The sequence below is a fragment of the Trachurus trachurus genome, assembly GCF_905171665.1.
Source record: "Trachurus trachurus genome assembly, chromosome: 8".
Classification (NCBI taxonomy): domain Eukaryota; kingdom Metazoa; phylum Chordata; class Actinopteri; order Carangiformes; family Carangidae; genus Trachurus; species Trachurus trachurus.
This window is the reverse complement of record NC_139905.1, coordinates 27162951-27175377: the sequence shown is the minus strand read 5'-3', so window position 1 is coordinate 27175377 and position 12427 is coordinate 27162951. Positions and strand designations below refer to the sequence as shown.

Here is a 12427-nt window from a genome sequence, read left to right as displayed (position 1 = left end):
AGTGAAAATAAACAGCTATAACAATGGTGTTTTTGAGTCTGTGACCTAGAGTGAACTCTCCCCAGAGTGGCCTCTGGAGGGAGCCGTGAGATCGGGTAGAGAAGCCCGTCTTACCACCCAGACTTTAGTGGTGTTGGAAATCCGTCCGTGCTGTTCAAACATCCAGTTGTGATAAGACAGCAGCAGCTTGAGGCAGAACCTGAGCGCCAGGATGAGGGAGAGCCACAGCAGAGTGCTGAAGACCAGCGCCGACAGCATGGTCTGACCCTGGGCACTGAGGGAGACATGGAGACTGGACAGAAGGAGGGAGGAAAGGAGCATTAGACAGATTACAGTCGTCTCACTCACTGGAGCATCAGTGCACTAAGTTTATGAAGCATTACACCCAGCAGAGTGCAGATAATGTACACCATATGGACTGACGAGGCCGAGGCCGCAGCCAGATGCAGAGAATAATCTGATAATGATCGGAAATTCCCATTGAGCACAGAGAATAATGGATTCTTCTTTTAGCAAAATAAAAAATGAAAAAAGCGCCCACAGTCTCTAGATCTATCCCACATGTTTCATGTCACATCTCAGTGTGAGGACGTGCAAGTAAACCCGACAAAAAGTGCAACAGCAGCATCTGCTGGGTCAGTGAGGAAATTACTATGTGATTCTGATTGGCGAGCTGGCTGAGGTGTATGGTTGATGTGAAGTTGTAGCTTCACAGTCCCACTGGATTCAGTGGTGCAATGAACATACAAAGGTTAGACAGGATGTTAATAATCTTAAAAAAAAAAAAAAAAGGAGTGATGAGTGAACAGTCGAGCTGCATCCTGTGGAAAAGGGTTTAAGATTTCTCATCAATCTGTGTTTTTTTGTTTTTATGCTGTTTTATGCTGTTCTTTTTTCTTTTCTTTTTTTTAAACAAAAGTTTTGTCTTTATGTAAAGCACATTGAGTTGCCTTGGTATGAAATGTGCTATATAAATAAAGATGCCTTGCCTTGCCTTAAGAGCTGTCATATACACTGTGAGGTGTAAGTTCTAGGAAGTTCTTCTTTTCATAGGCAGACACCACATTGTTAGTTACAGTATCTGAATGTTGATATATTCAGGTATGGAAAATGCACATCAAGCCAAGAAAAGGCAAGTTTATACAACACCAACAACAGTTTTGTAAAACACCTTCCAGACACAAGGTAATTCAGTGGCAACTTTCACAGACTTTAAAGCAGAAGTAAGCAGAATGCTTGTGTTAATATAAGTCTTAAATAGTTCTATCTTCCGACAGCAATCACGTACATAGAGTGTTTGGTCTGAAACACGGGTCTGTCAGTCACTCTGCTCTGCTGTAAGCCGAGGAGAAAACTTTCCTTGTATCCTACAACCTTTATCCAATGAGGAGAGAGAACGGCATAAAGGGGCAGTCCTCTCTGTGTGTGCAGCCAAGGGATGCGCGTGAATGTGGTGACGTAGGGACGAGGACCAATAGATCCATGACGAGGGCGGGGGCTGTTAACTCCATCGGCTGACAGGAAGTTAGCCAAAACGACTGGATCGCTTACTTCTGCTTTAAATATAAAATTTAAAGTGCATTAAATGAGGAAAGCCAAAGTTTCTCTTTAAGATGAAAACCTTTCTTTTTGCCTGATTGACTACACTCTTATTAAACAGCCCCTCGGCTCTGGGGCAAACAGCACAACAGAAGCTCAGTTTCCAACACAAATGCACCACAGGTTTTGGTTCCACCAGGGCCGGCCTCTTTGTGCTGCCCCGGGACAATTCTCCGACGAGTGCACTTTCACTGCTGGTTTTATCACAACCCAGAGTTGCCACAGAAATAACAACCCTATTTTTATTTAATATTTTCTCTCCCTCTGGAACAAACAGGTGGTCCAGAAAGCTAAAGAAATCAGGACAGCGCCATCTTGCCACCCCAAGCAGTATTTGCCCCAGAAAATGTGTTAGTTAAGGTGGTGTCTGTCCTGTCGGCGGGGGGGGGGGGGGGGGGGGGGGGGGGTGCAAGCGGATCGATCAACCAAACTCCTATACATGTTCCTTGAATTATCACTGATAGTCTGATTCAGACTCTTAAGGCTGTTGACAGCAATTAATGGTTAAATGGGATAGTACGGAAAACCTGTGAAACAGTAATGTGTCCGTCATTCACTTTCTTAAATGTTTATTTCTATGCTTTGACTTCTATTGTTCCGTGCTGCATTTTACGACCTGGGGAAACTCACCACTGACATCACCAAGAAGTGCTGCAGTGATGATATTGTTGAGGTTCTACTGTCTAAGTGCTGCTCATATGGAGCTGACGTTTCCAGCTGTTTGACACAAACGTGATAGGACACGATTCCACTGATCAGCAAATAACCATGAGATGGGACATTTTTGACAGTTTCTAAGGAAATAAAGTTTGGCTCTTGGTGTAAAATATGTTTGTCGTGTCGAGGTCAGTGACTGAGAATTGTTTGTTCTTGGTGGAGGTATGCACTCCCCTCTTGTTTCAGTTTCTCATGTTATCTGGGTGGAATGTAGCAGGTGTGTGTGTTTGAGGTTAAGACAGTGACTCAACAATGTTAAAAGTATCAATACCAACAGTTAGTGTATAGAATGGGACAGAAGTAGGGGAAAGGTGAAGAGCAGGTACCACACCCACACCACTCATAATGACTCTGATTAATTTATAAACATCTGTTTGTTGGATCAAGCTCCAAACCCTCCTGACTGTTGTTGGTTCTTATTGTAGACTTAATCTAATAGTGGAGCTGGGACTTACAGCTGCAAATATAATAGGAAATATACAGGTAATTATGTTTTGTGTTGATGATATGCTGGTGTATCCCATACGATTCAATTTGAGAGAGAGAGAGAGAGAGAGAGAGAGAGAGAGAGAGAGAGAGAGAGAGAGAGAGAGAGAGAGAGAGAGAGAGAGAGAGAGAGAGAGAGAGAGAGAGAGAGAGAGAGAGAGAGAGAGAGAGAGAGAGAGAGAGAGAGAGAGAGAGAGAAAGAACGATGACCTGGATGAATGAGAATATTCATAGACATACTGAGTGGTATATAGAGCACTAGATGTATTATGTAGAAGTCAGTCATTATAGAGTTTCAGTGATAACCATTTTGCATTGTTACTTTAGAAAACCAGCCATGGTTTTAATGTCTGAGTTTATATTGTGTGTTTATCATCTTCAAGTCATACAAACAAAACAACTACAGATCATTGCTGATATAACAGGGCTTATATGGAGTTGAGATGGAACTACATGGCTTCACCCATGCTGCTGTAGATACAGGATTACACTGTTTGAATCCAGCCAGTTGTGAATAGTAGTTAGAACAATCAATCACCAACTCTATACAAACATCTCATACAGAAATGTACTATGTGGCAGACGTACAAACATATATTACATACATGGTAATTTACTAGGCTATATGTGTGGTCCCTGGAAAAGTGTGTGAGTGTGTGTGTGTGTGTGTGTGTGTGTGTGTGTGTGTGTGTGTGTGTGTGTGTGTGTGTGTGTGTGTGTGTGTGTGTGTGTGTGTGTGTACCTTAGCGGCAGATGTTGCTGTATCTTAGCGATGAGCCCCATGCTGGGATCTGAGCGCATGTACATGGTGGCCAGGATTGCTATGACAACGAAGAGCCAGGAGGACGGGCTGGCTGGGTATACTCCCTTTATCACCCTGTTCTGTTACCACAGAAGAAGAGAGGACAGGCACTGTGATTAGAGTCAAAACTGCAGAAAACAAGGGTTCATTTAAATAGTTCTCTGTCGATAGAGAACATTTGAACATTTGACAACGGCCCCGTACTTGCTACCAGTCGAGGCTTTAGTTGTCGGTGACGGTCAGGAATCGGTCCGCGGCCCCAGCGCTTCACTCAGACTGTATTTCTTTTTCTTTGCGGTCCTGACTGCTGCTGCTGCTGCACAATAACTTATTTAGTAGTATTTTGTATATATCTTTATTCTATTCTATTTTTATATAGTATATGCGTATCTTTTGCACTAGAATATTTTAATTCATTCTATTTTTTTTTTTAAATTTAATTCTTAATTCTATTTTTATCCCTCCCTTTAAACTATTTTGGTACCTTTATGGGGGCGGGACTAGATAAGCTTTTGCTTCTCCCGCTTTCCCTTTCGGCCATGTGTATGTATTATTTGAACCAAGATGAAATGTGATGATGATGATTTAAATTGACATGCCCGAATTACACAAATTGATTGATTGATTGATTGATTGACTGATGTTTGCACCTGACATCAAGACAAGTTCCTCATGCTGTAAACTGACCTTTACTGCTCTTGGCAATAAAAACAGTTCTGATTCTGATTCTGAGAGACGTGCTAGCACTCAGCAGCATCCGGGACAGCTAGTGTGGCTAGCAGCCCTGAGCCTCCTACTCTGCTGCACATAGCTTCACCCACGTAGCTGCTCTGTCATTGGCTGGAGAGAAAGCACCGACTCTCTCGCTCTCCACCCAGAAACGTCCACGTGCATAACAAAACAAAGCAAAAGACCAGACTAGAAGCCCATAGGTGATGATTAAGACCGATTTCTAGTGCTAGTCTAGTGCTTATTTTTGGGCAAAAAACCCCAGACTATACCTTTAAGGGTTACACTTTGTCTTTATAATCTTGCTTAGAAAAAAACTACATTTCAGTGGGTTTGTTCTCACAACATTCACTTGCACAGAGAGAGATTTGAAAGTTTGTTTTCAAGCACAACAACAACACACATTTGCACATGCATGCACACATAACTGTGCCCTTGTCAGCCCAGCAGGAGGAAAACATGCATGTCACTACATGTTACTCCTCATTCCTCACCTGTACAGATGGGAATTCACACCCTGTAATAAGGCAGGGTGTATTCATCCCTACACCTGCATATCTCCTCCTAACTACCAACATGGCAACGACACTGAAAGATGGCAGAACACAAGTGTAAAATGGAGCAGCCCTAGACGTGGATGTGCTAGTTCCCGTCATCCTCACCCTTATGCGGCTGACTCGTTTCTTCCATGATCGGACTCCGGACAGGTAGATCTGGTTCAGGGCCTGGTAAGAGAGCTGCAGGTCGATGCCCTCTGGCGTTATGGTGAACTGGAACGCCACAGCCTGGTGGGCCTCCGCCATCACTATGGAAACACAGGAGAACAAAATATTATATAATGTAAATAAATATGTACCGGTGACTGGTTTTAAATTAGGTTTAATAACATTTTACTGTCCATAACAGCTCGTTTCATAAGCCAGCGAGCAGCTCAGTGTGTCTGCTGTCTCTTGGCTCTGTGTGAAAATACTTGAGTAATTTAATGTGTCAGTGGAATGTTGTTGTCTCACTGGATCCAGCCACCGAGGAAAAACACACTTTTTCTGTTTTATCCAGTCCTCTAAGAGTAGGTTCAGTTATGTACAGCTTGAAGTTGAACTAAGGGATGAAAGTGGCTTTTTTTTTCAATGAAATCATTGCATTACACTCAGTCTCATCATTTTAAAAACACAATGAGAAAGACGACATGTTATGTCACGTAAGTGACGTCACGTCATCACCCTTTCCCTCCCTTCCTTCTCCATCCACAGCCATTCAACTCTCCACTCTCCAAATTATCCTTAAATATCATAAACATGAATTCCATGGCACAATTCCAGAAAATTATTTTTATTTACCCATTGAATCTCAGTGATAATTTTTCGGTTTTGAGGACCTACAGTATGTACTGGAAACGGAAGGGTGGGACTTCGCCACTCTATTGTTGATGGGCAGTTGGTTCATGAGTGTTGCCGTGGTAACTTCATGCACTGTGAAAGTAGGTGGGTTTACATGGACAGTTTTAAACGGTTTCAAATAGGTTGGGGAGACCAAACTGATAATACTTCATGTAAACACCTCAAACCGTCTCAATTACCCCAAACCGGTTGAAATTCCAATCGGTTTGAAGGTAGTTTGTAAACCTTGAAACGGGTTGATTTCTGGCTGCGTTCGTTCTGCATGCACAGGACTTGACGTACTCAGGCACGCACATCACGCACGAGCCGTGTCTGGCTGGTTGCCACTCAAGCGAAAATGTCCAGCAAGAAATCCACCAGACATACTACTACTGGACATACTAAAAGATCAAAATATTACGCCGGCGGCAACATATTACATACGCACTCCCAGCTGCTGTTTAATAAAGAGAAATATTATAACAGCAAAGACTGCTCTCAACAAACAATGTATGTTTCCGTTTTGTTTTTGGCACAGCTGTAGCACTTCCGTAATCAATATTGTTGTAACCATAGTAACGCAATCGCTCACTGAAGCGCATGCGTTCGAAATATTTGTTTCGTCAGCACATGTAAACACCCAACCAGTTTACTTTGTAACCCATCATGTATACACTCAAGCTGAAATCTTCAAACAGACTGATTTAAACCAAACACATTTAAAACTGATGTAAACCCACCTAGTGACTGATGCTTTTATCAGCAGAGTGAACGCACTGTGCAGAGGTTAATGGTCAAACTGACAAGAAGTCGTTCTTCTATGTGTGATTCAGTTTTTGAAGGGAAAATTGCTAAGTGTTTAGCTGGAAGCAGCAGAGTGCTGCTTGTGGTTGATGCACTGCAGAGTATCCTGGTGCCATGCCCGGGCAACTGCCCAACCACTGTTGGACATTAATTATTTAATACTTCTGCATCATACTGACAGATAAACAGCTGTAGGAGGATGAAAGTCAGTGATTGGTGAACAGATGCAGCAAGCTAACACAAGGCAGGATGTTTCAAACATGTGCATCCAACTTGAATGGCACAATTCAAACCCCCCCCCCCCCCCATTTCCAGTCTCTCCCTCTCTCTCTTGATTGTACTTTCCATTAAAAAGGTGAAAAAGCCCAATAAAATATACTTAAATATACTAACTACTACTAAAAAAAAAAAAAACAGGTCACACCTGTTGTGCAGGTGTGCGAATAAAAAGTATGAAAAAAAATTCAGAAAAAAACAAGTAATCCCGTTTATACTGTGTCTTTTGTTTTCATTGGTTTCTTAACTGACAAACTTAAAAAAAAACTAAAAAAAAAAACCAAAAAACACCAAAGCCACTCCAAACTCTTCCTAAAGAGTCTGAATTCCTTTTCGCTGCTTCACTTTCAGCGTCCTGGTGTTGACAGTGAGTGCTGGCTCATCGTCACACTGTCACAGCCTGCTGGCGCACTTGTATAGAACATACAGTTTCATTTTAAAGATGAAGCGCACAGATTCTAAAAAAAATAACGTATCACATTGAAGCCTTCTTGCCAAACGCGTTCGACACAGTGTTGATGAAGCCTCACAGCAGTTACACTTTTAAATGTCCTGTGTGGTACCTGTCCCATGCTGTACATCAGTATCACTGTCAACACACCTGGTGATAGAGATTTGACAAGTTGGTAAATTTACAAGAGAACTATTAAGTTGAAATAACGAAGTCTGTTGCCCTGATACGGCCTGGTACTATGTGACCTATAACTAAATCAAACTTGGAAGAGACTTGCTAAGAGTGGTGGAGCAGGTCTGTGCCGAAATTCACTTACTAGGTCACATAACCTACACACCCACACTCAGGTACAGCACAGTAGTTGTCTCCACTCCTGTCATCTGATCAAGTCAGTTGGCAGCGAGTGGAGGACGCGATGGCTGCCTGTCATTAACCTATAATTGTAAAATGATACACAGCAACAATTACTACTAGTGCATTTCCTACTTCATGCTGCAGCAGTGCATTCTGAACACATCACCTTTTTGCTAGTGGGGATCTTCCAGTGTAACGTAAACAATGTATCATTATGACATACAGTGTAGCACAAATCTGCACCTATTAACTGAGATACTAATTTGTCAAAAATGTGAATGAATTGTTGTCCTGTTGAAGATATCAATAAGCTGAACATGAGTTTAATAGCTGAAGGTTTTGTGAACTGTTTAACAGTTGAATGAAGTCTGAGGCTGCAGTATGCTGAAGTAGCTGAAGTTCAAAGAGGAGGATGTTTTAAAGAGTTGAAGAACATCTCCATTCATTTATGGGGGAAAAATGCAAAAAGAACATGTTTTCCTTTAACGGGATTATATTTTTGCATTTTCTACAATGCTTTTTCTCAAGATCTTAAAAAGGGATACTTCACCCAAAATCAATAATTCACCAATCTTCTACTCACCATCATGCCAAGGAGGGGTTTGGAGAACTTTTAGAGTAATCAAAACCTAGAAAATTATTATTATTTATTTATTAATTATTGATTTTGGGTGAAGTATCCCTTTAAATAGCATTCAAGTAGAAGGTAGTGTATCAAATTGTATTCTTCCAGTACAAGTCGGCCATCTAAAAAAAAGTGGGATGAAAACAAAGGAATCCTAAACTACTAAGCGAGTCATGCCAACAGGTTAGTGTGCGAGTGAAAAGCAGCACATGCTTGAAAATGCATTCTTGTCCCCAGTAAACCTTTGTGTTGATGGACACTGGATGTTAGCGAGAGGCTGCCATATTCTCTTGGAGTAAAGAGCAAACAACTATATTTACAGATCAATGGCTGTAGGGTTCATCAGGTTAAATTCAAGACTTTTAAAACCTTTAAGACCACACAGACTTAACGGTGATGACTGAAATGGCACAAAATGAAACAGCTGGTGGAAGGAAATTCTTTTAGACTTTTGTAATTTGTCATTTCAAGACTTTTTAGATACTCCCAATCCAGCGGGGCTACATGTCAGAGAAATATGGACTTACAGACTTGGTATTTAAGGCATTTAATGGAGGAAACTAAAACTGAATCCAAGACTTGTGTATATTGCACATAACTGTTGTCATGGCGCTTCACACCCAGAATGACTGGCATTTTATTTCTAGATCCAGCCTTTCATACTAGGGTGACGGAGGTTTTTTATATTTGTATTTCCAACAGCTTTGAGATATCATTATCAAGCCTACAGATGATATCACACGCACTGTTATTTTCAGCAGCGCTGCAGTTTTGCATCTCTAAGTCTCTTATCTGGGTGTAGTAGCTGACCTGCGACAACAATCTGACGTAAAGTGCTCGTGTGCATGCTTGCTTTTGTTTCTCTTTAAAAACGTGTACTTCTTCTTTAGAGTGTGGACACATGGACGACAAGTAAAAAAAGACTTTGAGTCATTGCTGTGTTGCTCAGTTAGTTCAGACAGGAGGATAGCACAGCTGTTGCCTGTGAATGAGGCGTGTGACACAGTATGGTGACATGACGTTACATGACTATACAGTCACACAACCTGAGGAAAGTAGGTCAACATATATAATCTTCATGAAGTCGATGGTCAGAATCTGCATGTGTGTGTTTGTGTGACTGTGAGCAGACCTCTGTCATCTCTTTTCCTTCTCTCTGTCCAGCCAAGCGATTGATTGCTGCATATTTCTCACTTCCCACAGCCATTTCACTGTTTGTGTGTGAGTGCATGAATGAGAGAGAGAGAATGGACGTGGGAGGAAAAAGTGTGGGTCTGTTTAGTAGCCCACAGTCGCTGTGCACAAATTATTCTCCAGTTCTTCTAAATGAGAAGCATCGCATAAACCTATCTTAGTTCTGATATCTCAACTCTAACCAGGACTGACACATGCTCATGACGTAATGACTCACCAAAACAACATTATTACAGAGCCCAATCTAGTGTTACCTTCTAACTGAATAGCACATCTCTGGTGAATACAACACTAATTTAAATAGAATCAAAATATCAAAGCCTGTCCAGTTTCTACATATACTATCCTCTTTTCCCCCAGGCTGCTTCTTCTTCCATCACTTCAGCACTCAGCATTACGACACTTGTCTTGCAGTATTTCAATAGTTTCTTCTAACTTTTTAACATTTTCTTCAGCTTATTCAGCATTTCTTCAGCAATTGCGTTCAGCTGCTTTCAGCATTCACACGCATTTCCCTCTCCCCATTACAACTACCATTACCCTGAGGTCAAAGACCAGAGCATCTGTAATTTAATGAAATATTTTTTTTTTTACAAATGGAAAATTATATTTTTACAATTACCCAATATATTTACAAATCCATTGACAAATACCCATCTATTTGTAGAAACCAACATACAAGTTACAAATAGGAAATGTGTATTTGTGGATAGCAACACCTGTGCAAACTGCAAACCAAGGAATATTTGTAGATCACCCTCTATGAGACTAATTTAACCTCATATAACATCGGGTCATGTAACAATAATTCATGGATTTTGACCAACACATATTGTTAGGTTGTGTGGTTTAAGTAAAGCTACAAATTGTCGGGCAGAACCATAGCAGAACTGTTCAACAGGTTTGACCTGCCTGAGCAGAAAGACGACTACAGCTCATTCAAGTCTGAGCGCGCGCGCACATGGACGGCGGGAACAGATGCGCGTGCACGAGTTGCAACACAACAACTGATGTAAATGCGTAATGTAAATTAAAATAAAACAAACCCGCAGGCTCCTGTTTACCAAGTACACTAGGTTAAACCATGGTCGGTTAACGTAAACTCGCTGTCTCTGTAAAGAGTTTTTGTTTGTTTTGTTTGTTTTCACTGGCGAACGTTAAGTTAGCTAACAACAAACAAAACAAATATGTGGCTAACGTTACATTGGTACTAATGTGTGTGCTGTGCCGTTGTTAGCTCATTTGTCATAGCCCAGAAATGTTCGTATTTGAATGTGACACAGGCTAACACAACATGTGCACTGGAAAAGCTGCTGTTCAGTTTTTACTTCGGGCAACGCTGGCGAAGAGCAAACATACACATACATACAACAAATACACTCAGTTCTCTCTAGGACTCATTTGAATGTGACTTATTTGAATGCGACTGAACCCAGAGCAGTTTCTGTGCATCCCAACCACGCTGCTCTCCATCACTACACTGGCCCTGCCTGTGTGTGGGGGGGTGGGTGTACATTGACAGCCCCTCTACCAACCAAGCCCAAAGCAGATATTCAACACATTTACTTAACATTACTTCTGTTTTTTTAAAGTACGTAGTGCTAGCACGCACACACATCGTTGAGTAGCCCATTGTAATGCCACTGCTGTTGACCACACAGTGGTCCATTCATGCTCAGCAGCGTCTCCCACCCAGCTGGATGAACGGAAGTCAGGAAAACCTGGAGCTTCGGCTCGATAAGAGCTAAATGAAAACAATTTAAAAATGTTTTTACCTGTTGAGTCTTCGGAGGAGTTTTCTCGGTGAAAAGGGCTGAAAGATAAACGTCTGTTTGGACCCCTCCCTTCTTCCTGGGCCTGGAGCAGAGGTGTACACTGAGAGAAAGCGAGCGTCCTCTCTACCCACCGCCCGGGCAACCTGCCACTACCAACGAGCGAAGATTGTCTGTGTGAGAGAAGATGACTCACTCGCACGCTAACTGAACAGCCGGGGAGGCTGAACCTACTGTATAGCCTAAATGTAGGCGTTACCTCTGACGTATGCAATAAGATGTGATGAGATAAGACCAAATGTTAAGAAAAGTATAAAAAATATATGTATAATTTGTGTTCTTTATTTGCTGTATTAATTTGAATAATCCCTCTGGCTGTTATTCATTTGTTTGTATGTACATTCATAATTGCCTTTGTACTGAAAATATTGTTGTCAGTAAAGATTTATTGAGAAAAAAAAATGTGATGAGATAAGACCATCATAAAAAAAATGCCTTGTTTGCTAAGTAAAGCAGTTAGGCCTACTATAAAGTTATGTCCCTCTTGTATTTACTGCTGTATTTATTAGTAAGTTGAACTGCGGTTGTATTGCATGTAGCCTGCCTTGTTTGTAAAACAAGAAGTGTCATTGAGCTTTGCTTTAGCTGCAGCACAAACTGTAAAAAAGAAAGAAAGAAAAAGAAAAAGGAGATTATTGACACTATGTTATAAAAAGTCAAAGTGAGAGCTCTTCCCTTTAACTTCCTCCATGCGGGAAGCTGTAAATGACGTCACATGCGGTAACGGCTCCATGCAGGAGGATGTTAAAAGTTTTATTGGAAAAAAATAAACAGACACATGGCGAGAGTCTGGTGTGACTTTTACCAACTTTGAATAGGCCTGATAAGAATTATTCAAAATAAATAGTAATAATTAGCCTACTCACAGAAACTGCCTTCTGTCTGTTTTCAATCTTACATCACTGCAAGGCTCTCTGTTTCCCACTCAGAGCTCACACACTGGCCTAAATTTAACACAGAGGCAAAAGCTAAAAGGCTGATGTCCTTTGAAATTTTGAAAAGTCATATGATGACACTGCATTTTTTCTTCTTTCAATAAAGCTCTTTCTTTTCAACATGAATGCTTCTTAGTACCTCATAAAATATGTGTATGATTAGCCTAGGCTACTACTTCGTTTCATATCAAACTATAAAACATATTCTCTAAATTGCAAAAAGCTTAAAGCTAAAACAATCCAC

At 41.2% G+C, this 12427-nt stretch overlaps 1 protein-coding gene across 1 annotated transcript in view; it reads right to left on the bottom strand.

The window, feature by feature from the left end:
- Nucleotides 1-11278, bottom strand: part of cpt1a2b (carnitine palmitoyltransferase 1A2b) — a 56103-nt gene extending 44825 nt beyond the window's left edge. The window contains exons 1-4 of the mRNA XM_083978050.1: nt 11192-11278; nt 4996-5138; nt 3545-3684; nt 115-292 (exon numbers count right to left, since the gene is read on the bottom strand). Of these exons, the coding sequence (XP_083834176.1) occupies nt 115-292; nt 3545-3684; nt 4996-5136 (459 nt within the window). The 5' untranslated portion in view covers nt 5137-5138; nt 11192-11278. The remainder of the gene's footprint in view (nt 1-114; nt 293-3544; nt 3685-4995; nt 5139-11191) is intronic.
- Nucleotides 11279-12427: the final 1149 nt, after the last annotated feature.